The sequence below is a fragment of the Trachurus trachurus genome (genome assembly GCF_905171665.1).
Source record: "Trachurus trachurus genome assembly, chromosome: 13".
In the NCBI taxonomy this organism is placed as follows: domain Eukaryota; kingdom Metazoa; phylum Chordata; class Actinopteri; order Carangiformes; family Carangidae; genus Trachurus; species Trachurus trachurus.
Genome location: NC_139892.1, coordinates 14,720,680 through 14,743,604, shown reverse-complemented (window position 1 = coordinate 14,743,604; position 22,925 = coordinate 14,720,680). Strand labels below are relative to the sequence as shown.

The window sequence follows — 22,925 nt, the reverse complement described above, 5'->3', positions numbered from 1 at the left end:
TTCAGTGTATTTTAATAATTCTTGTTGGATGACTGTGTCCTCCCACTCTTAAAGGAATAGCTGGGCATTTTGGGGGGAAATGTAACACTGATATCACTCTGATAACTGTTAATTGAAAATGAAACTAGAGCCGGTGCTTAGCACAAAGAAGGCAGCTAAACTTGCTCTAAGCTCCTGTAAAGACGTGTAACATGGGATGGAAACAGAAGTATTTGGTGTATTGTCTAAAAAGTGTACAGAATGGCTGTATATTTTATGTTTGGCATTTTCTCACATATTCTCACTTGAAAGTGAAGTGAAGTGAGTCAAAAAAACAAATAACAAGCATTTTTTTCCTTTCATCTCCAGGAGGCGCTATCAGTGGTGAGTGAAGACCAGTCCTTATTTGAGCCTCCGTACGCTGCTGCTGCCCCCCTCCCCAAGACAGACATGACTGCATCTGGCACACAGGACTACGGCCAGACCCACAAAATCAACCCTTTACCCCCCCAGCAGGAGTGGATCAACCAGCCCGTGCGGGTCAACGTCAAGAGAGAATACGAGCATATGAATGGATCCAGGTATGGCATGACATTCCCTTCCTGTCTCTTACATTCTTCTGTGTTGTGTGAAAAATGACTGCCGGTATTTTTATGGTCAGTTCTCGACTACAACTAAGCTTCACGTTTGTATCTAATCTTTGATATAATTGCCCCTGGTGAGCGCAGGGCTGAAATATCCAGTGCCAAAATCAACGACTGGAAAAGAAAACTAACAACACCCAAGTTATCTGCTGATAATATTTTTACAACTTACTTGTATGTGTGTGTGTTTGTGTAGCAGGGAGTCTCCAGTGGACTGCAGTGTGGGTAAATGCAATAAGCTGGTGGGGGGCAACGACACTTCTCAGATGAACTATGGAAACTACATGGATGAGAAGAACGCCCCTCCCCCTAACATGACCACCAATGAGCGTCGAGTCATTGTACCTGCAGGTAAGAGCACCCATAGGTAACCGCCAGTGTACCGTGTCTGTATATTCTCTGCATATTTATCAAAAGGTGGAAATTGTACCAGGTGTTTCTCCTGCGCTACTGCTGTGAGTTCAGACAGAATCACTCCTCTCTTTTGATATCATTTTGCCAATGCTGTAAATGTTTTATGAGTCCCGTTTTTATGTACCCAGTCCATGGTGTAAAGCATTGTTCCAGGGTTTTACATCACCCGCGGGGCGCACAGCTGAATGCGTGCAGGTAGAGATGTCAGTTTGTCTGCCAAACCAATATATTTCTTCCCTGTTTTTACAAATTTGATCTTTAAGCATGCCGGATAATACAGTTCAGGGAGTAACAAGTGCAGTTTTGGGGTGAAAGTATTTAATTTTAATGCGCAAGTTGATTATTTTCTTACACATGAGCCAGAGAGCCAGAGAGAATGACTGTTTTTCACCCCCCCCCCCCCCCCCCCCCCCAAAAAAAAAATGAGCACATGTAATGCATTTAATTAAAATCGAATGAACTCTCTGCAAATTTTCCATTATAAAAGCTACTCAAGTGTTAGTATTAAACTGATGCAAAACGCCACTCATCTATCAACCTAATAGGAGCTCCACATGGAGGCCACTCCTTAACCACAAGTGGTAAGTTTGGGGTTTGGTTTTCCAACTTGGCTGTGCAGTACTTGGGTCAAGTAGTACTTGCAGATACTTTGTATTTAACTTAAACAGAGCAAAACGTACAAGGTTTGGTCACAGGAGGGAATTTCAGAATACTACTCTGAAAGACGATTTACCTTAGTCTAACAAACCCCGCTTCATATGGTTGAAATAAGACAAAGAATATTTACTACTAGCTAAACAGTGTCTGCTTCTGATATAAAACTCTGCTTCCAATTTGTTCATTTCTTCCCCTCCATTTACCTCACTGAGACACTCCCAGCTCTGTTTCCTCAACTGTCTGTCCACACAATCAATCATTTCACATTCAATGCAGTTCTCCAATACCGTCTCCCCACAGACCCGTCGTTGTGGTCCCAGGACCATGTGCGCCAGTGGCTAGAGTGGGCCATCAAGGAGTACGGCCTGTTGGAGATCGACACGGCCATGTTTCAGAACACCGACGGCAAAGAGCTCTGCAAGATGAGCAAGGACGACTTCCTCCGGCTCACCACCATGTACAACGCCGAAGTGCTTCTCTCTCATCTCAATTACCTCAGGGAAAGTAAGTACACTTTGTGCAAATTAAGCGAATAAATGAAGAGGCAAGTCAAAAAGACTGTATGATAATCAGTTAATGGCTCACTGGAACAGTTTATTAATTGGAACCAAGAGCAAAAAATATTGATCAACTGATGAAAAAGCTAAATAAGAGCAATGCTGACACACTGTGCTTTTTCTTGCTGACTCTGTCTCAGCTGAAGTCTGTTACTGGCATCTGTCTTTGCCAAGGAAAAGTCAAAATCAACTTTCAATCAAAACACAAGCTTCTTTTCATATACTTTACTCCACTGTTGGATGAAAAGAGAGAGAGAGAGTGAGAAATTGCCAAACCCGGGCAAACAACACGACACTTTTTTTTTTTTTTTTGTCACCGCACCATATTCATGTTACCATCAATAAACAATAAAATTGCCTTTACTGGAAACTAATTTCTCCATAATGTCTACCCAGTACTGAGCAAGAGTTGTGGAAACCAAGAGGGTTTCTTTCCCCTCTCAAGATAACCATCAACTTCAGCCCCCCTCCCCCTCTCACCCACCCGCCCCCCAACACTACACTTTGCAGTGCCTTATTCCACATGGGCCACAGAAAGATGAAGCCCAGGTGCATTGCCTCAGGAATCACGCTAGGCCTGTGTGTTCAGCACAGCAAAGAAAGTTGATCTGCAATTTGCAACGGAGGCAACTAAATTTGAGCCTCTTACCTTTGAAGAGTTCCTCGGTGCAATCCGGCTTCATAGGTTTCGGCGGGGAAACCAAGCCAATTTTCTGAGGCAGTATGCAAATTGCATTTCAATACAAGATGTAACATCTGGAGTGGGTACCGGCTTGAATACACACTAATGTCTGGTTCAGACAATGGCTTCATCCAGTGTTTACTATGAAAATAAGCAGATCGTGAGTAATGTGATTGGTGGACATACAGAGAATTCTTCTCATTCTGTACTCTGTAATGGCGAGAGGCGAGCTGCGTCTGCTGTGGCTGAATATCATGACACCACGCTGGGTGGAGTGACTGATGGCTCAACTAAATTTAACATTACTCCCAAAAAATTGTGATGGGCCTCAGTGTGATGTAATGGGAACTGTATTTTGTGGGTGTCAACAGTTTTCTCTGTGCACAGCGTCTGGGCAGAGAGAGATGCTTGTCATGAGTATAACAGCCTCATTGTGTAGCACTGCAGCGGGTGGATCTGTCTGACCGCCACTGGGCACACTCCGCAGAGCAGTTTTCATTATGGCCACTGGCTGTGGGACTTAGCCACGGCTTAGGCGTGCTGCACCGCGACTCTGCCCAGTGCTGTCCTTTTTTTGATTTAGACCTTGTGTGTTTTGGAGACAGAAGAGATGTCTTGGGAATCCTCTCCACTTGCCAGTTGAAATTGCTTTGGATCCGTTCCCGACAATCAAAAAGATGAATGCTCCCGTCCTGCGCCTGGACCGACTGACCTGTTTTGGGGCAGCTCTCAGAGAAGCAAGCAGTGTGTATTATTGACACTGTGAGCCTAAGGGCAAGAGAAACCATGTTGGTAAATGAACGTCTGAGGAAGACTAAAAAGGAGGAGGCGGAGGAGGAGGAGGAGGAGAAGGAAGAGGAGGAGGGCTGAGGCTTCATGCAGACCCTGCAGGGCTGATGATTTGGAAACTAAAACCGTTCTCTCTTCTCCCCCCGCAGCACAAACAAACACAATCATAGACGAGGAGTAGCCCCGTCCAGAAAATAGACCTCTGGCTTCACTCACGAGAGCTGGAGCCGGGCCGAGCCTCCAGAAAACAGAAAAAAGAGAGAGGGAGGGAAAGTCTGAGCCAAAACCTGGAAGTATTAGTGATTACAGGTCATGTGATGTCTTCCGCCAACTCCATTCACCAATCTTTGTGATATTATCCCCAAATTCTCCTCCAAAGAGATGGATGGTCCGAGGGGGTACTGCAATCATTTCATACACATCTGTGTGCATCATGTGTGCGTTTGGTTCTGGTTATTGAACCTCTGATTAACATTCCTCAGAGTCATTAAGCGCTCGTGTACACTCAGCACGGGCCAGGGACATACTTCCCTACCCTACAGCCATCCCATAACAAAACATTCCTGCCACGTCATGCACAGAAATATCGTTCAGACACCCACACTTGTGTAAGTGTGGGCACAATCTGAACATCTGTCTGGCTGCCCAGCTGCTCGCAGTAACAAGGGTAGTTACCCATGCATTATTTTGGCCTCATTGTTGGTCACTTATCCAGATTTTTATAAGTGATGGCCGCCCGCACCCCAATGTGCTTTCAATTTTGGGTGCAATTTGAGAATTTGTTCAGATTAGTCTGTCAGGGAGGGACAGCGGACTGTTTGCTTTATCGCACCCATGTAGGTCGGTTTGATACCACATGTGCTGGAAACCGAGCGGAGCAAGAAACCTCAGACAACGAGAGACTGTATCCTCTGACACACAGGGATGCAAGAGGAGAGGGGGAGAAAGCGAGGGAAGGAGGCAGAAATGAGAGGAGGGAAAGAAAAGAGACAGAAGTGAGAGCAAATCTGCTGTAGATCTACAGAAACATAATAGTAGAGATTTAATGAAAAAAAGATATCCCTGACAGATTGCTTTTGCAGTAGTTATTTGAGGACAAGGGCAGAAGGGTGTGAGTAGGAGAAACAGTTATAGAACGCGAGTGTGAGATAGAAAGAGAAAAAAAAAAGTCGGGGGTGAACTATTTTTTAAGTGTGGAAACGGTCTGAGGTGGTCATGATTAAGTGCCTTTGGAGGATAGCAATAGTTCTGTTTCCCAGCTGTCGCCATTGCTTGTGTGTCTGGATGGATTTACAGTGAGGGAGTCAAGACAGAGAGAGAGAGAGAGAGAGAGAGAGAGAGAGAGAGAGAGATAAGTCTGGGCTTCTGCACTGCTGCTCGCTCGCTCCAGAGTGGGGGACATTCTCGAGCCCTCAATAGTTTATACAGACCATAAACATCTGGGCTCGAAGGCTGAGTAGGGAAAAAGGAGGTCTGGAGAGCTCTCTCTCGTTCCTTTTCTCTTGCTCTCTCACTCACTCGCTCCCCTCTTTTCTCCTCTCACAACATTTTTATTGAGCTCCCCTTGCATTAGTTCTTTCAATTGGCAGATTATCACTGGTGCAGAGGGGCTCAGCAGCCTGGCTCTGCGCCCTTTACTGTTAGCCGTCTGCTGTTAGCCACCATTACAGAGTGAGCAGTCTGTGGCTCACTCGACTGCCGGGGTGCAGACACTTAACACTACAAGAATTTATGTACGTATCACATTAGCATAAGTGGGGGAGGATAATAAGCAGTTGCTAGTCATGTAAACACTGGGATGAGCTCAGCTGTAATTGAAGCTAGCTGCTTAGAGGTACATAATAATTGTACTTGCAAAACCAAATGCCAATTACGAATGTTGACATTGGGGAATCTGTGCAAAACCCTGAAAGAAAATTATTTCTTGCTGCTATGTCTGTGTATCACTGTTACATGGTTAAATGAGTCAGGGGACAGGTGAAAGGCAAGAAGATACAACTACACCTGATCTGATAATGTGTGTACAATCGGTAGAGTTGCAACGAGGCAGCTATACTAGTTCTGGGGCCGCATCCTACAGAGGATGCATTTTATGAAGGTGTGGCCCTTTGAAGCAATCGTGAATAGTAAAGGCTAAACTGAAATTAGATGGCCTGGCCCATGTAAGACCTTAGCTTTGCGTCACCAGCTCTGCCTGCCTCGATTGCTGAGCAACCTTAAACCAGTTATACACCAGCTGGAGCTCCCTCCGACAATTGGAACTGAGTTAGAGACAGGTTAATTAATGCAGGTTCATACACAATTCAGCAACTTGTGATCCTGATGTCAAACAACCAAGAGCCAGCATGAGAGAGACAACAAGCCAGACACAGTTGACAAAGTGACACAGTAGCCTACCCATGCCGTGTGTAGCCTATTAAAGTCCAAGCAAAAATCTCAAACAACCAGGCGTCATCACCACCAAGCAAAATGTTGAAAATCTCAACCAAAAACTTTCTTTTCAGGCATAACCACAAAGCAAAATGCCCCACACCAACAACAACAACAAAAGCAGTTCAATTTAATCAACAACAGAAAGTTCAGTTCAATTTCTGTAAATAGTCAGTAATTTTTTTTTTTTTTTTTTTTTTTTTTTAAGCTCAAAGTGACCCCTCCCCCTCAACAAAAAATTCCGGGTCAAGTAACTTCCCTTCTTTTGTAAGAACACCCGAGTAATACCTCTTCCCAAAAGAAACGCATAGATGATCTCTCCGCTAACATCACTCGTAGTTACCTTGAAGTGGCCGGCTAGTTCGCTGCTGCTCAGGTGCTTTTGTAGCTCCAATAATCCGTCTTGGGTCCAGGTTTTTAATCCACCGGAGGAAGCCGACGGTCAACCCGACCCGACCGCGAAATTTGATCAAAACGAGAGTTAGACTCGGCGCTGCAGAGATGCACTGACGTTTCTGCTCCGGTATGATGGACCGCCATCTTACCTGTTGTGGCACCATTTTTTTTCCCTAAGGTGTAAATCATTGAGGGGACGCCATTGGCTGAGACTGGAGGTGTGACGGGGACGTGAATGGGGGAAGTACGGAAAAAGATAAGGGGAAAAAAGTTAATTCATGTATTTTTGTTCCTGGGGTCAAAGGGGTATCGCCACAACAAAAACTTTTAGTTTTAAAGGTTGAACTCAACATTTAGGCTATTTACGGCGTCAACAGTGATGTAGGCTAGAATTGGTTGGTCCACAAAGCATTTGAGGCTGATTTTTTTAATATGTTGTGCCCATTGTTTAAAGGTGTACAGAAAAGAAAATGTAATTTAAGCCCACTCTGGGTCATAAAATTTGTGTAATAACTCATCTATCAGACGATGTAGGCCAAACTTTGTGCAAAATTCTATTTTTGAGTAAATCCGGGATGAAAGTGTGTATTTTTTTTCCTGCATTGGATAATGCAGGCGCACGGATTATACGTCAGCCTGTACACGATTCACCAGCCGCTGATATTTGATCCGTAATCCGTCATTCAAACGTCTGAGACACGCACACACACAAGGAGCTCGGGCTCGCCCCAAGCTTTGAATGTCCCGCCCGCTCGATAACGACCAATCAAATTCGTTTTCTTTACTCGGGTAAACTCGTGTTGCAGCTCGTGACAACTCGGCGCGACAAACAGGACAAATGGCCATTTCTGTACACCTTTAAAAAACGACTGTAGTTAGCCTACACAATGGAGTGTAGGCCTACAAGTTAATGCAGTAATAGAGAATGCTCAAAGTAATGCATCAGTCAAAAATCAAAGGGAAAAAATAACAAAACATAGCCTAATTTAAGAAAATAAAATAGAAAATAGGCTAAGTAACGAAAATATATTTTATTTATTACATTAAATAAGGCTCCAGTCATGTAACTGTTCGGTTTTTAAAGGCAGCTTCCAGTTTGTCCAAAATACACTGTAGGTCTAAACACTTTTATCTTCTGACACTTTATGAGTGTTTGGGTAACAGGAGAAGATTTTCTCTGAAGTGCTGCCCTGAGCAGCAATGTGAATCTTATTGATTGTCAGAAAACCCCCAGAAGCACAGTTGACAAACGGGTGAAGCTCAATTTCCATGTCTAAATGTTTTAAAAACAATACGGAGTGTGTGTGCGCAGAGTTTCGTGTTTAAATGCTTTTTTGACAGATTCTGTAGTTGAGAAATTACTAAATTAATTTAATCAATAGTATGTTATTCAATAGGCTACATTTTTATTTGCCCATCACTGCTAAGAAAACACTCACAAGGGTCGTCTTAGAAGGCAATGACAAACTCTATTTTGTGGTTTGGAGGACCTGTTGGAAATTTCACTATGTAAGGCTGGCATGAAAACAGACAGCCGGGTTAGTTAGTGCACTTTTATCCTATAAAGCTTGAAAGGATGACTTACCATTGGCTGGAGACCATTTAGCCCCCTTGAGGTGGCAGGATGCCCAAAAACTGGGTGACTGGGACCCTCAGTTTGTTGACAAAGCTCAGACCACATGTTTGAGGCAGTGGTATCATATAGCTCTACGGGGATAAACAGCAGGGGCCCAGTGGAGGTCCGTTACAATGCTGAGCAAGCCCTGAAGGACCTCTGTCAATATTAAGGGCGTGCCAAACTGGAAGACCGGACCATTTGAAAGAGCCGTCATAGGAATGACAGAAAAGAAAATTGTTTGTGGGTGTTATGTAATCTAACAGACTCTGAGCAGATGTGACTGAGAGGAGGGGAAAGAGAGTGAGGGTCTTAGAAGCTGAACATTGGCCAGTCCTCCCACTGTGCTGTCAGATTACCGGGACATGTTTGTTTTCTGAGAGAGGAAGAGGCCATCCAAATAAATAGGCAGCACAGCCAAGACTCCCTCCACCGAACTGTCAGCTGTGGTCTCTCTCTCTCTCTCTCTCTCTCTCTCTCTCTCTCTCTCTCTCTGCCTCTCTCCCCATGCTCTCGCTCACTCTCACTCTCTCTCGCACAGCAGCCCTGCATTTGTCTGTGGGATGGTTTGAGGTTTTCTCAGCAATGCTGCCTGTTTGCCTGTCTGGGTCAGCCCACATATGTGGCACACAGTAGGAAAAGGGTTAACAACCCCTTCCTCCCCCCCTTCTCTCCCTCGCCTTCATTTTTTTTTTTTTTTTTTCTGTCAGTCTGTTCATCTTTCTCTTACACTTTCCCCCTCATTCCAGAGATGGTGCTCTGGTGGCTCGCTTGCCCCCGTGCGCTTACACACTCTGCGTGTGGAATTATTTTTGTACGGAGAGCTGCATTTGATTGCTGAGCAGGGACCCTGCCTCATACAATGGCTCCCCTGTTCTGAGGCCCCCAGGTTTTCTAAACTAGACCCAGAGCCTTGGGGGTGCCGTGGAGTAGGTAGAACTAGGAGGGGTGGGGTGTTGGGAGGTTAGAATACATTTGTGGAGCACCCCACTCTTTCCCCCACCTCCAGGCCACCCCCTAAAAAAACAGACCCCTAGTCTGCCACCACCATGGGCCCCTTCACCCCCCAATGTCAGCAGCAGCAGCACAGCAAGTTAGGTAAGAACCCTTCACCAAATCTCAAGGAAAGAAAATGACACATTTAACGTTCAGCTTTTTGTTCCTTTTTTTTTTCTTTTTTTTTAAACGTTGCTCCATTCACAAAAGGTATCTTCCCCACTCAGCAGCTCCCCTTGGCCCCTTCTTAGCACTCAATCTCAACACTACCCATGTAGTAGCTGCTCTTGTGTTTTCTCTGTGCATTTTTGGGTCTGTTTTTCCACTCGCTGATTTATGCCTGGGGGCAGCTAAAATTAAGAGAGCATTTTGGTGCCGCCCAGGGTGCCTGTGTAAGTGGAGGAATGCGGCGCAGAGTTCTGCTCCATAAGGTGAAATGAATAGGCAGACATAAGCAGAGTCTTGCCTCCCTGACTTTATTATTAAGGAGCAGGGTTTGCTGTTAAAATGCTGACAGGCTGCAGGCTTTTTCCTTCGTTTTTTAAAGACGTTTAAAGGACTGTCTGTCTGCTGGCTTTGCTTTATTTGGGCCTAGATTTATGCGTCCTGAGTTATTTTCCTTCTGAGATTTTTTTTTTTTTAAGATAAAACAGGAACACAATTCAAAGGATGAAAAGAGCTCAATAGTGCTGCTTGACAGTAATTGAGCCGAACATTTTACTGACACCTGCTGGCTAATGTTGAGACCTTTTGAGGTTTTTGTCATCCTGGTTTTAGCAAGAGCACCCTGATGTTTCCCATCTTCATTCAAGTCAAATTCACCATGATTAATATACAAATTTACAGCTGTAAATATTTCACAAGATCATATTGCATCTTATAAGTGCAGTAATTAATGTATAAAACTTTTTGTAAGAATTTATGAATTGATTTTTAAATTCCTCACCCAGCTTGTCTGTGGTGCCGTTTCATTTCTAACTTTGTCCGTTATCTCATTTTATTGCAGGTAGCTCATCATTATCCTACAATGCACCATCTCACACAGACCCGTCCCCACGCCTGGCTGTCAAAGAGGGTAGGAACACATTTTTGTTCTCTATTCTCTCCCCTGTTTTGTATTTTTGGATCGTTTTATATGATTTGGATTGGTGTCACTGTTTTTATATGGAGGGGGTGGGCGAGGAGAGAAATGAGAAGTCAGAGAATTCTCCTCTGCCTTATAAAACCCAGCATCAGATAAGCAAACACACAAGGGCGCATACACACACACACTTAGAGAGTGCACACTCACACGCATCCAAAGCACACGCACAAGTCAGTGATTGCCTTTGACAAAGCTCTCGGCAGGTGCACCTTTTGTGTTGTTAAAATAATATGAGCCAAGCTGCTACAGCAGGCAGTGCTATTCAGAAGCAACTACCTGAACACCGTCACAACAACACGTCGTGGCTCAGAGGGGGCGGTCGTAGAATAGAGGCGCATTAACAACAAGACAAAAGGCGGGTGCGTTGATGAGTTCTGTCCACGGCGGCACAGGGCGACAACAGACTGTGAATGCTGTGATTATGGGAAGGAAGCAGGAGGACGTGAGACGTATGAATGAGGCTGTTTGATGGGAAGACAAGCATCAGAGACAGGTGATGAGGCAACAAAGTGGAAGGCTGTGCTATAGGCTGCTTCAGGCCAGGCTGGAGTGGAAATGTGCGTTACAGATCGTTATTCTATTTACAAGAGAGGAGGACAAAAGGTTAGAGGGAGATGAGGGGGGATTTGCCACTGGAATAAACTTGTCACTTCTTGTCACTTTGCACTTTTACACATTTAACACTTCACAAAATCCATCTGTAGCGTTTTTATGAGGTGACTGTCACTGTCTATCAAACGCAACATAGGTCACACAGTGAATACAAGGGTATGTATAGGCAATTGGGCATGCATACATTATAGCTATACATATATATATTATTATTTAATTTTTTTTTTTTTCAAGCACAAAAATCTGTTGTTCTTTGTCTTGCTGTGTCTTGACACTTCTGTTTTAAGAGGAACATCAACTGAAGGAACAAACAGATGTGTGTGTTTTTTTTTTTTTTAATTGTGTGAATACAAGACTGAAGGACACAATTCTTGTGCATTCAGATGTTAAATGGACTGGGTTGTAGTGTCGCTGCTGTAAACTCTTGCAAAAAAAAAGCCAAGCAGGGTTTCCAAGAACAATGCCTGCCGTGGCAGCTCAGGATGATTGTCTCTTTCCTCTGGACACCTCCTCACTCTACAAACATTATTTTGTGCTGACACAACGTGAACTAGGCGAAGGCCGCGCTGCCTATCTGTTAAAAAAAAAGCTACACATCCTTTACATCGGCTATACGGTGTCACCACCAGAGACGGGAGAAAGGACTGCAATAACAATGATAGCCTCTCTCACAGGATGAGGGGCCCTATCAAGGCAGGAGGAGAGGAAACACTAGGTCTGATAAGTGTCCGAGAATGCCCTCTGCCTCTCTCTCTATCTGCCCCGGTGGTGAGCGTTAGCAGGCCGCGTACTTGTTCACGCCCGGCTTCAATACAAATAGAGCAATGGGCAGGCCAGATAAGATTCTGCTCGGTCACCCCCCGACCCTGGTCTTCCTGGTTCTCAGCATCAGGTATTTGGACTGGCAGGAATAGAGAGTCACTCCCTTCAACAGCATTTCCCTTTTGCAAGAGGTGACTTCTATTATGGGCTCCTGTAGCACTGACTGCGCCCCTGGTTGCGTCCTGTGATCCCAGCCTTGGTATAACTTCTAGCTGAGACTCCGACAGGATGCCTTTCCGCGAATTACAAAATACACGAATCGCTTAGCTCATTAGCCACATTAATTCACTGTAATTGGTTACAATCATTTGACATAAAATGAAAAAAAGTGAAATGATTAGGGTTTGTTTGAAGTAGAAGAAACATCCAAATTGGAGTAAGGAGTCTGTGACTCAACAATAAAACAAGTGTTGCTTCAGGAGAAGCCTTTATTAACATTTTCACAGATCAGCATTGCCAGATGTTCAAGTTCATATTGCCTTTTGAGAACAGTCAAATACCATACAGGCTCTTTGGGGTAGAGTAAGCACGAGCATACAGCAGGAGACAAGCCTTAATCTGCTCCAGACTCTGTGGTGTAAAATGCAATGTTATGAATAAAAGAGAGCATATAAAACACGGAATGCAGCAGCTATGAAAGGGTGTGTGTGTGGCTGTGTGTATCTAAAGTCTGTGTCTACTATTGGCTTGTGGATAGGCATGTGTGTGTGTGTGTGTGGGGGTGAGTTACCAGTATAGCATGTATTACAGTATGCATACGTTATTTCTGAGTGTGGGTTGGGAGCTATACGTATCATAGTAGGCTACATCTGGGTGTTACATTTATACATGAGAGTTCTGCTCGTTGGCCACTTTTATTCTTTTTTTTCACCCTGCTTGATGAGTCTGTGCACCTTTTTCAGTGTTTGAACTTTCCGTTTGTGCCGCAGCTATGAAATTGTGGATTTTTTTTTATAATTCACAGAAAAGACACTCATTCTCTCCGCTGCTTCTCTATGACCGGGGGAGGACGATGATTCACCTCTGTGAAAGTATTTACTTTGCTGCCAAGTCCAAGTGGCAACGCAGCTTGAAGTGCGCCACAAGCTTTTGTACATCTATGACTCTCGACTGTTCCTCTTTTGTTTTTTGTTTTGTTCCAAAGTAGGGATATAATGGGGATTTAAAAAAGAAAAAAACAGTCACTGCACACATCACTTCTGCCCTTGATTTATTTAGGTTTGTGTTCACAGATGAGTTGTTGTCTCCTGTTAGTTTCAAGCGTTTTTGCAGTTGATGCTCTTCTCCTCTGGTGCAGTCACTGTCTCCTCGCTGCATGTGTATAACTCCTGTACTTTGCCATTATTCTCCTCCTCTTATGGCTCCGTCCTCACACAGATGGCTTTTAAAGCACCTGTATTACGGGTATTAAAAAAGTTTATCCTGTCTGGGTCTCTCTCTTTGGCTCAGACTCTGGGTTAAAAACAGTCCACGGCTCGACTCTATCTCACCTTGTACACACAGTTGCTCTTCCTCTCTCTCTCTCTCTCTCTCCCACTCTGTCTCTCATATGTCTTTGTCCTATGCTCTCTCTCTCTCTCTCTCTTTCTGTCTCGCTGCCTCTCTCTCTCTTTCCCTCTCCGTCTAGCACTTGGGCCTTGTTTTGACTAACTGGTCCTGCAGTCGAAGTCTCCCAGGAGCGTGCACCACACCCCAGACCAGAGTGGAAACTGGCTCAAGTCGCAGTCAAAGCGAGGCCTGGAAAAATGAAGGCGGGAGGGAGGGGAGGAGGAGGAGGAGGTGGTGGGTGGGGGGGGGGGGGGGGGGGGGTGAGGCTGCTCCGTGTGAGTTTGTGTGTGTGTGTGCATACGGATCTGTGTCTGTGTTTGTGTGGCTGGCCCGTACCCGTACCCCTCCTCACCCCAACCAATTGGGCTTTTGTACGTTTTACATCTGCTGCCTCTTCCCTCTCCTGCACTTTCACTTCCACTTTGCCACTTTTGTCTATTTCCAATTAATCTACTGTACTTCTACCCGTTGTTTGGTGCCTTTTGAGATTTTTTTTTTTTTTGGGGGGGGGGGGCATTGTGTCTCTGTGTCTATTCTTGCTCACATGTTTGTAAAAAAGGGAAAATTGTTGTCGAGGTTAACATAATCTGCTGCCAACAACTACACACAGGGGCACCAAGAAGATGTGGATGAGGCCACATCTCCTCCAAGCCCATACCAGACAGGAGCTGCATGCATTTGCTGCCGTTGTTTTCATTTCAAATTCCAAAGTTGTGTTTCGTCTGACTCTATTTTTTTTTTGTCATTATTTTTCCTCTCCCTCCTTTAAGTTCCTTCTTCTTTTCCTTTTTTGTGCCGTTTTCTGCACTTTTTTTTTTAACTTTCTCCATCTCCATCTGTCTGCTTCTCAATACTCTCTTCTTTCTCTTTCCTTCACCTCCTCTGTCATCTCTCTTTCATTCGTCTCTGCTGCTGCTTCTCCCCCCACCACCAAACCAAACTCCTCTCCTGTTTGTAACGCCCCTCTCTCTGCACATAGATGGAGGTAGCCCCCGTTGTGTTTTTTTTTTTTTTTTTTTTTTTTTTGGTGTGGTGGAGAGTGGATGGAGGGCTGGGGGGGTACTGGCGGTGAGTAGAGGGGAAAAAAGGGCCAGTAAAACAAAGAGAGGTTGTCTGCAGGCGAGGCAGGCAGGAAACGCAAGTCTCCCAGGACTCTCCCCCAGTCACTGCTCCTTGGCTATCCTGCCGGCCCACACCAGATTGAACCTGACAGCCCCGCTGAGCCACGGCAGCCCACTTGTTATTTGTCCTCTTTCTCTTTCTTTTTGTCTTTCTCTCCATTCCACTCGCCGTTCTTCCACTTGTTTGATCATGCTTTAATTTATTCATTTTTTTTCATGCCTCGTTGCACAGTTCATTTCCTTCATTTCGCTTTATCCATATGTTTCTTTCTTCTTTTTTTTTTGCACCATCACTAGTAACTGTTTTGCTCCCCTCTTCCCGGTCGCAGACACCAGATCTCCTCCTGTTGTCTGTAGACAGGAACAGACCCCTTTGACTGAAATTTCAGGGGTTAAAAGTTGAAAAGTTAGAAATTAGTGAGGAGATCAAGAGGCCCCTGAGCAGCAGGAGCTTGTCCCAATGGAGGATATTCTGCTAGTGAGGGGAGAAAACAAGACCACAAAACATCCATTGAAAGTAGCACAAGACGCATAATTTGATTTGAAGTGTTTTTACATTTTCAGTCGAGGATTATGAAATGAGTAAAACAATAAAGCACTTGTCTAGTTACCGGGAAAACTCTGTTTTCATGGTGGCAGTAAGATTAGGATCTGTGCTGCAATTGTGCTGAAATAAGGATTTTGGATCACAGTGCTTTATTATTTGTTTACTTTAGAGAAAGCAGGCTGTCAGTATATCCTTATCCACAGGAGGGCAGTGTTGTACAGTGTTTAAAATAAATGGCCAGACATGCAGTAGCTGTTGATCATAGTTGTGTTGATGCTGGATGTTGCTCCAGTTTGGCTGTGTGAGGTCATACGGGTCAAGATGACACACAAACTCCTAAGGTACTGTTGTGTAGACAGTCACCTTCATTTCTTACAGGCATAACAAAGATAAAAAAAAAGCTACACACTGACAAAAAACAACAACACGTCTTTGTTTATATGTGTTTCTCTTATGAAATCGAGGAGCTTGACCATGTAAACCTGACAACGATCTTTCAGATTTTTAGACAGATATGTGGAGTTATGTTACAGTGCACTGATTGACAGCATATCTGCATGTGAATTATTTAAATGCACCGGATGAAACACAAATGATAATAACTTGAAAACTAATAAATATTCATGTCTGGCAAAACAAACACCTACACACACGAATACACACAAAGAAGAATGCATTTAGAGTCTGGCATCAGCACACACACTCCCATCTGAAATGTCAAAACATATCATTGGAACGATCGCACCTATTCAGTTTGATAATTAATCATGCATGTAGTGTAAAAACACTTTGCTGCATTATCTATGTTTGACTACTGATGAGGGGCTGACCCTTTTTATTATGCTGCGGCAGAATTTAAACTGGCTGTAGTTAAAGGGATAGTTCACCCTAGAATGATATTTCGCTCATTATCTACTCACCCTCATGTTGACTAAGGGCTGGAAGAATTTTCAGAGTCCACCGTCCCTTCTCTGAGTTACAGGGGGTCTTGGCGTAGCAGTGCATTTCAATGCAACGGTTGCAAATGGACACCAGAGCTCTTCGTAAAAAAACACACACAAAAAAACATCCAAATACCTCCATGATGCTCGTATGTAATGTCCGTCTTGTGCTGAAGCCCCTTGTGCTGAAGCTGGGTTGCACTGATACTGAGACCGACTGAGACTCGAGTCGGTCTCAGTGCGAACCTTGCGCATGCGCGCTGGCAGCGGAAGACCGGACAACAGACACTAGGAGCTAATGCTACAAACATGCTTGGAATGTGGACTTATTTAATTTTTTTCGGGACAATTACGCAATTTGGGGCTTCAGCACAAGACGGACATTACATACGAGCATCATGGAGGTATTTGGATGTTTTTTTGTGTGTGTTTTTTTACGAAGAGCTCTGGTGTCCCTTTGCAACCGTTGCATTGAAATGCACTGCTACGCCAAGACCCCCTGTAACTCAGAGAAGGGACGGTGGACTCTGAAAATTCTTCCAGCCCTTAGTCAACATGAGGGTGAGTAGATAATGAGCGAAATATCATTCTAGGGTGAACTATCCCTTTAAGTAAAAAAAAAAAAAAAAAGACTTTGGTGTTGGCTTTTTCACATTCTGCTCCTCTGTTAAGAGAAGAAGATGCTGCCATCTTTGATTGTCAGTAAGCCTGCTTCTCAAAAAGCCAGCCTACGCTGATGGGATATGGGATTGCCTCTTGACCTTCTAACAGCTTGCTGATCCCAGAAACAACCTCTGTCATCACTGTTACACCGTCTCTCTATCTGCTGCCCTCTGGGGAAAAGCACTGCTGACAAAAAGATGTACAGATCGTGATAAGACCTGAAAGTAGCGTGTTGTACACAACACATATCAGGCCACAGTGTGCATCATGTTTCCCCCCACACACTGGCAGCTGTTCTGTTGAACTGTAAGTATAGTGCACACCGATACAATCCATAGAGACTGGCTGGCCAGGTGCACTGTGACCATACCGCTGTGTTTTTGAGATATTGCCAGGGGAACATTACATCCTCTGTTTTATCTGCTTGTGTCAGAGATGGGATTAATGGAAGGTACTGGAAGCCGTCCGCCTTCACACTCGGCTTCGCAGGTCCGAAGTGCAGACACGCAGCAGGTAGAGCTCGTGCAAACTGGGCCAGTTTGGCTGTTTGTCAAGGTTTCAGAGAAATGAGATTGTGTGTGGAGAGGCGGGATGCAGGGTGGATATCATGCACATTCATCGTCTGTCTCCGTCTGTGTGTCTGTTGTACGTTAATTTGCATCAGACCCTTTATTTGTGGTCAGAGTGTTGCAAGCTGCTCAACCAACTGTACTCTCTGTCAAAGATTGTGCCATCTACATTTTACCCACCGCAGCGCTCCAAACAAAACCACATTAGCATGTCCAGATATCCTGTGAAGAGCATCTCGAACCGTGTTTTGATAGATTTATTGATGCTATTTGTTCCGGAGGTTAACACACAATGAGATGAGACACGTAGAGTAGCCACATACACAAACGCCGGGGCAAGTTTTGAGATTGCAACATGACTTTATGGCGACCCGAGGATTTGGTCAGATTATTGTTTGTCCAACTGTCCTTAGAAAGAAAACATCTGGGATTTTTTTTTTTTTTTTAAATTTTACTCAAACTTTGTCCTCATTCTTTTCCTCTGTCTTCCTCAGACCCTTCATATGATGCTGTACGACGGACAGGATGGTCAAACAACATGCACAGTGGCAAAGGTGAGGTCACAAAAACACTTCAGGGTCTTTGTAATGTTACATTTTGACTGGACTGCAGTGATAAGTACGATTGGCTGTGTCCTACTGAGCGAGGGCATGACTCTACAGTACATTTCACCTGAGGTGCTTATTTCCTCACTTTTTAGATTGTTCAGGTTATAAAATTCAAGACTGCTTACAAATACCTCCGCTTATCCACAGTCTGCATCACACTAGTGGAAGTTCCAACATCCACAGGGAGAGTCTAGACGTGTGGGTCAGACTCCTGACGATTAGAGCCTCTGTTGTCAGAACATGAACGCACAGTCAAAACAAGTCGGTCCAGCCACCAGTTACTGCCTTATTTACTTTGGACCTCTGCTGACTTGCCTTCAAGATGTGTAGCTCGGTTATCTGCAGCCACCCCACTGATGTTTTCTCTAGTCTGAACCCTTTTTATGTCTCTCTTTTTCTCTCTTCAACTATCTCCTTCCCTGATTCTCTCTCTCTCTCTCTCTCTCTCATTCTTTCTCTTTCTCTCTCTCAGGCTCACCGGTGGTTACTCAGAATGTGACCAAGTCCACTGAGCAGCCCAGACCTCAGCCAGGTAACAACTATAATCAATTGAATTGTCATTAATTTGTTAGCATGGCTCTCACACTCCCTTTTTTGATTTGTTACATTTTCTCACTTTATTTTACGATGGACATGATCAAACCCTCAGCACCTCAGAAATATGCAAAACTCCTCTTTACAAGTGATTCACCGGCAATTTAATAACAGTCTACCACCAAGCGTGTTACTACTTGCATTGGTATTTTTCCTCTTACTTCTCAACCACACATCTATTAGCATGTGTAATTGGTTTTCCTGGTCAGCTCATTACTTAGAGGGTGTGCAGAGCATGATAATCCACACACACACACCAATGTTAAGACTTGACCACCCAACACACACTCGCTCTGTACGTGTTTTGCATATTTAGCTGGATTTACTCAATCCGAAATTGTGATGTTATGGGCTAATGTAAAGAATAGGAAATTTTAAATGGATAGCGTCAAAGTCGGTAGCATCAGCTGTCGCCTGGCAACGTGTTGATTTTGTCTGCCATACTAATTAGTATCGGTCAGATGCTATTGTGTTATATCAGGAATCCATGTGTAGACCAACACTGCTGTGCTTTTGTCCACAGATCCTTACCAGATTCTTGGACCCACCAGTAGTCGCCTTGCCAACCCAGGTAAGATTTTAGCACACCCTGGTCTGTATAATGCTGTGAATAGGTGATTGTCGCTCACCTCACAGACTTCAGGCTGATGGATAATGAAGTAATTGGTTCTGTGAAGGCTGCGTCTCTTTTCTGATCAGTATTTTTGTGTCCAACCATCAGGTTCAGGTCAGATCCAACTGTGGCAGTTCCTCCTGGAGCTCTTGTCCGACAGCGCCAACGCCGGCTGCATCACCTGGGAGGGCACCAACGGCGAGTTCAAGATGACAGACCCTGACGAGGTAGCGCGGCGCTGGGGCGAGCGTAAGAGCAAGCCCAACATGAACTATGACAAGCTGAGCCGTGCACTGCGCTACTACTACGACAAAAATATCATGACCAAGGTGCACGGCAAGCGCTATGCCTACAAGTTCGACTTCCACGGCATCGCTCAGGCGCTGCAGCCGCACCCCACCGAGTCCTCCATGTACAAGTACCCCTCGGACCTAGCCTATGTGCCTTCCTACCACGCCCACCAGCAGAAGGTCAACTTTGTATCCCCACACCCTCCATCCATGCCCGTCACCTCCTCCAACTTCTTTGGACCCACTGCTCCATACTGGAGCTCGCCCACTGCAGGCATCTACCCCAACCCAAACGTCCCCCGCCACCCTAACACCCATGTGCCTTCCCACCTGGGCAGTTATTATTAAAACACACCTTACTGTTCCTCCACCAGCCTTTAAAACGTGCCCCTCTCTCAACAACAAAGTCCATCGCTGAGCTGCACTCCCACTGACGCCAAACCAATGAAGACTGAATTGATGGAGGCGTTTTGTCCCCTGAAGAAATTTTGCTCCTAAATGAAGGATGATTCATTTGAAGGACTTTTTTTTATATATATATATGTAAGAATTTATAAGCAACTGGATGCTATGCTCCAAAATGGAATACTACTTACCTTTTCAAGACTAGCCAACTGTTTGTTTATGTTTTTTTGGACGTGTGTCTGAGTTTCCTGTGCCTTTCTATTTCCCATCCTCCTCGAAGCTGTTCCCAAAAGCTTCCCAAACCAAAGCCTGAGGACAGGAGAAGCAACCCGAGTCTGTCTGCCTCCTCACCCTGCTACAATACCAGACATGGGCCTATTATTTATGGGTCTCAATCTACATCCTCCTCAGTACATCTTGTACATTACGCTTTGAAGCATCTGCTTTTTTTCTGCTCGTCTACAGCCTTGTCGGGGGGTTTCTTATTCTCATCTGCTCGTCTGTCCATCTGCATCTTTTTTTATGTGTGTGTGGAGAGTCTTCTGGAATTCGCTGGATAAGGAAGAGCTCTCGGAGGGACGGACTTTTCTCAGCACTGAATGAAAATCTGGCAACTGGAATATGCCATTCACAATTTAATTTATCCTCCAAACTGGAAGGCTAGAGAAGAGTTAAATGCCGGAGAAGGAAGCGCTGTATGTTTTGCTGACCTGGGTCAACTCAGTTACTTAAAATGCTTTCTGTGTGTTGTGTTGTGTGGAGTTCACGGCGGGCAATGTGTACAGTTGAGTCGTTTGTGCTGGGGAAGCCGAGTCAAGATGTAATTGGAGTCATTTGCAACAATAATTCAACCCAGGTCAGATGTTTTCAGGGGGCCACACACCAGGCTACTACAATAAATGTTTGCCATGTTGTTGCCTTTCAGCCATGCCATTTCCAGATGTTTTGTTGCTGGACCATGTCAGTATTAATGTGAATGTCTTCTGGTTTGTGAAACGCGTAAAAAAAAAAGGGATACCCCTGCAGCAAAATCAAAATTTGTCAGATGTTTTCATTTTGTTAACTCTTTTTAACGGAGAAAATAAATTCCTTCAAAATTAAGACCACAATTGCTGCACTTGTCTAAATCTAAAACACGAGAGATGTTATGATGTAGATAATATCTACATAACAATGCTGAAGGCTATATGTTTATGAGTGGATGCTATTGTATGTTTGTTTTGTTTTTTTTCTAAAGTACCTTACAGTACATCTACCTTTACTGTGAGGTGGTTTACTATGTGCCATAATGAGACCCAAAACCCTAACCTTCAAAGTGTTAGCTCCACGCCTTAACTGCTGTTTTATACCATATATTTCTATACATTAAAGATGAAAACAGCATTACAGCTTACAAATGTATTGTGAAATACATAAATCATTTCCATGTCTGACTAGAAATCTGACAATTTTTGATTTTGAAGTGCACTCTGACAATAACGGCTGCCACTGTGTTTCTTTCCTCTATGTAGGCCAGTCAGGACCGTATAGGTCAGCACAGAGAAGTGGCTTAGCGATAAGTCATGTTAGTGGACAGTCAAGTTGCATTTTTCTTTACAAGGGCTGGATCCTAGTTTGAGAGCAGCATGTGTGTTTGAATGTTAGTTTCTCACTGATCTAGAGCCCAGCAAAAAATGCACATTAATCTCAAGTCAGGATTTCATCATCATCATGTGATAGTATCATATCAAAACATATCCATCTTCAGGTGTTCAAAGCTGTTTATAGCAAAAGTATTCCTTAAGCGTAACTGAGAATGGACACTTGAAAATAAATTACTTGGGACTAAGTAGTTTATCAGAGAACAAAACCAATAAAGTATGACGAGATGAAACAAAGAAATCCTCAGATTCGCAAACGCTGTGCGTTTGTCAGACCTATTTTTTATTATTTTATAAGCATCAGTCAACTAGGCATTAAAGCAACTTACTGTATAAATTATGCAGAGTTATTTTCATATGTGACACAGTATAAAAAAGTCAAGAGAATTAATACGAGTTGACCTCGGTCAAAAATGCAAACCTTTTGAGTCCATTTCTGCTAAGTAGTGTGTTCAGCATTTAAGCGTTTTTATATCTGTACATTTGGGCAATGCATTTTAACATTTTTTGATGTCTTGTTGTTGTTATTGTTTATGAAATTCGGTTGAAACATCCTAAATGCCTTTGAATGCAAAAGATATTTTCTTGTATTCCCCAAACCATAAATGCCTGCTTCAGTCGTAATCCAATAGCCAGGGATTCCTCTCCTCTATATGCAACATGTGGTTGAGATGGTTTGTTTCCATTTTGAATCACTTTTTATGCCAGATAGCCCTTGAATTGGTAGCTTTTCCTGTGCTTTAAAGAATTTAAGGTATTTTATGCAAAAATGATACAAACAGTATTAATATCCAGAACCAGCTTCTCCTGAAGATCTATAGCTTTAAAAGAACAAATTAAAAAGGGAACATGTAATTTGTAGCAAAGAAAGAATTAATGTAATGTACCCTTACCTTCCATGTTTCACAAGCATTGACAATGAAAAGGGATCTGTGCTACTTCGTATATGCAATGTATTTTGGATATCAAATATATATATATATATATATATAGATATGTGTGCGTGTGTGTATGTGTGTGTGTGCGTATGTGTGTATAATTTTACAATTAACCAGTGTATTATTATTATTATTGTAATTCCTGAAATGTATGAATACCTTTTGGAAAAGGGCTTTTGTATAGGAAAAATGTGACAAAATAAATGTTTTTACCTCTCATGTGGCTGTGGCTTCAGCAGAGTGGTGCGACTGATGAAAACAATGTCACTGCACATTTTGAGACACCAGATCAAAGTATAAAACAATCTTGACAGTGACTTGCACATCTGCACTTCTGTCAGTGATATGTAACATTTGATTACTCCATCCACCGGGGCGCATAACACTTGTACTGTATTCTTGTATTACCCAGAGGCACCTGCAGAGGGTAAGAGGGGTTAAAAACCTGCTTTGCTGCCTCCTTATCTTGAACCCTTGTTTGCATCTGCATCAAGAAACAAACAAAAGATTTGTTGTAACAAAACAACCTGAAATGTCAAATTTCTAACGCTAAAGGTTTAACTTTTTCACCTGGATCTACACTGCATTGAAAGACAAAAGGGACCACTTTTCAGCTTATACTTTGGCAACATCAACTTGTTCATCCATGTTTTTTGTTAAATATCTGATTGGAATGAAATTCATGCACAAACTAACCATGAAAGTTGACTA

At 43.7% G+C, this 22,925-nt stretch overlaps 1 protein-coding gene across 6 annotated transcripts in view; it reads left to right on the top strand.

Annotated features, from left to right (window-relative positions):
• The window catches only part of fli1 (Fli-1 proto-oncogene, ETS transcription factor), a 33,658-nt gene extending 11,249 nt beyond the window's left edge, over positions 1–22,409 (top strand). For 3 of the 6 annotated variants that reach the window (XM_083985449.1, XM_083985451.1, XM_083985453.1), the window contains 8 exons: positions 349–560; positions 823–974; positions 1,995–2,198; positions 10,166–10,234; positions 17,621–17,680; positions 18,207–18,266; positions 18,852–18,899; positions 19,050–22,409. In XM_083985449.1, the coding sequence (XP_083841575.1) occupies positions 349–560; positions 823–974; positions 1,995–2,198; positions 10,166–10,234; positions 17,621–17,680; positions 18,207–18,266; positions 18,852–18,899; positions 19,050–19,579 (1,335 nt within the window). In that variant the 3' untranslated portion in view covers positions 19,580–22,409. Of the gene's footprint in view, positions 1–348; positions 561–819; positions 975–1,994; positions 2,199–10,165; positions 10,235–17,620; positions 17,681–18,206; positions 18,267–18,851; positions 18,900–19,049 lie in introns of all 6 variants that reach the window. The other 3 variants (XM_083985448.1, XM_083985450.1, XM_083985452.1) reach the window with 1 other exon arrangement.
• Positions 22,410–22,925: the final 516 nt, after the last annotated feature.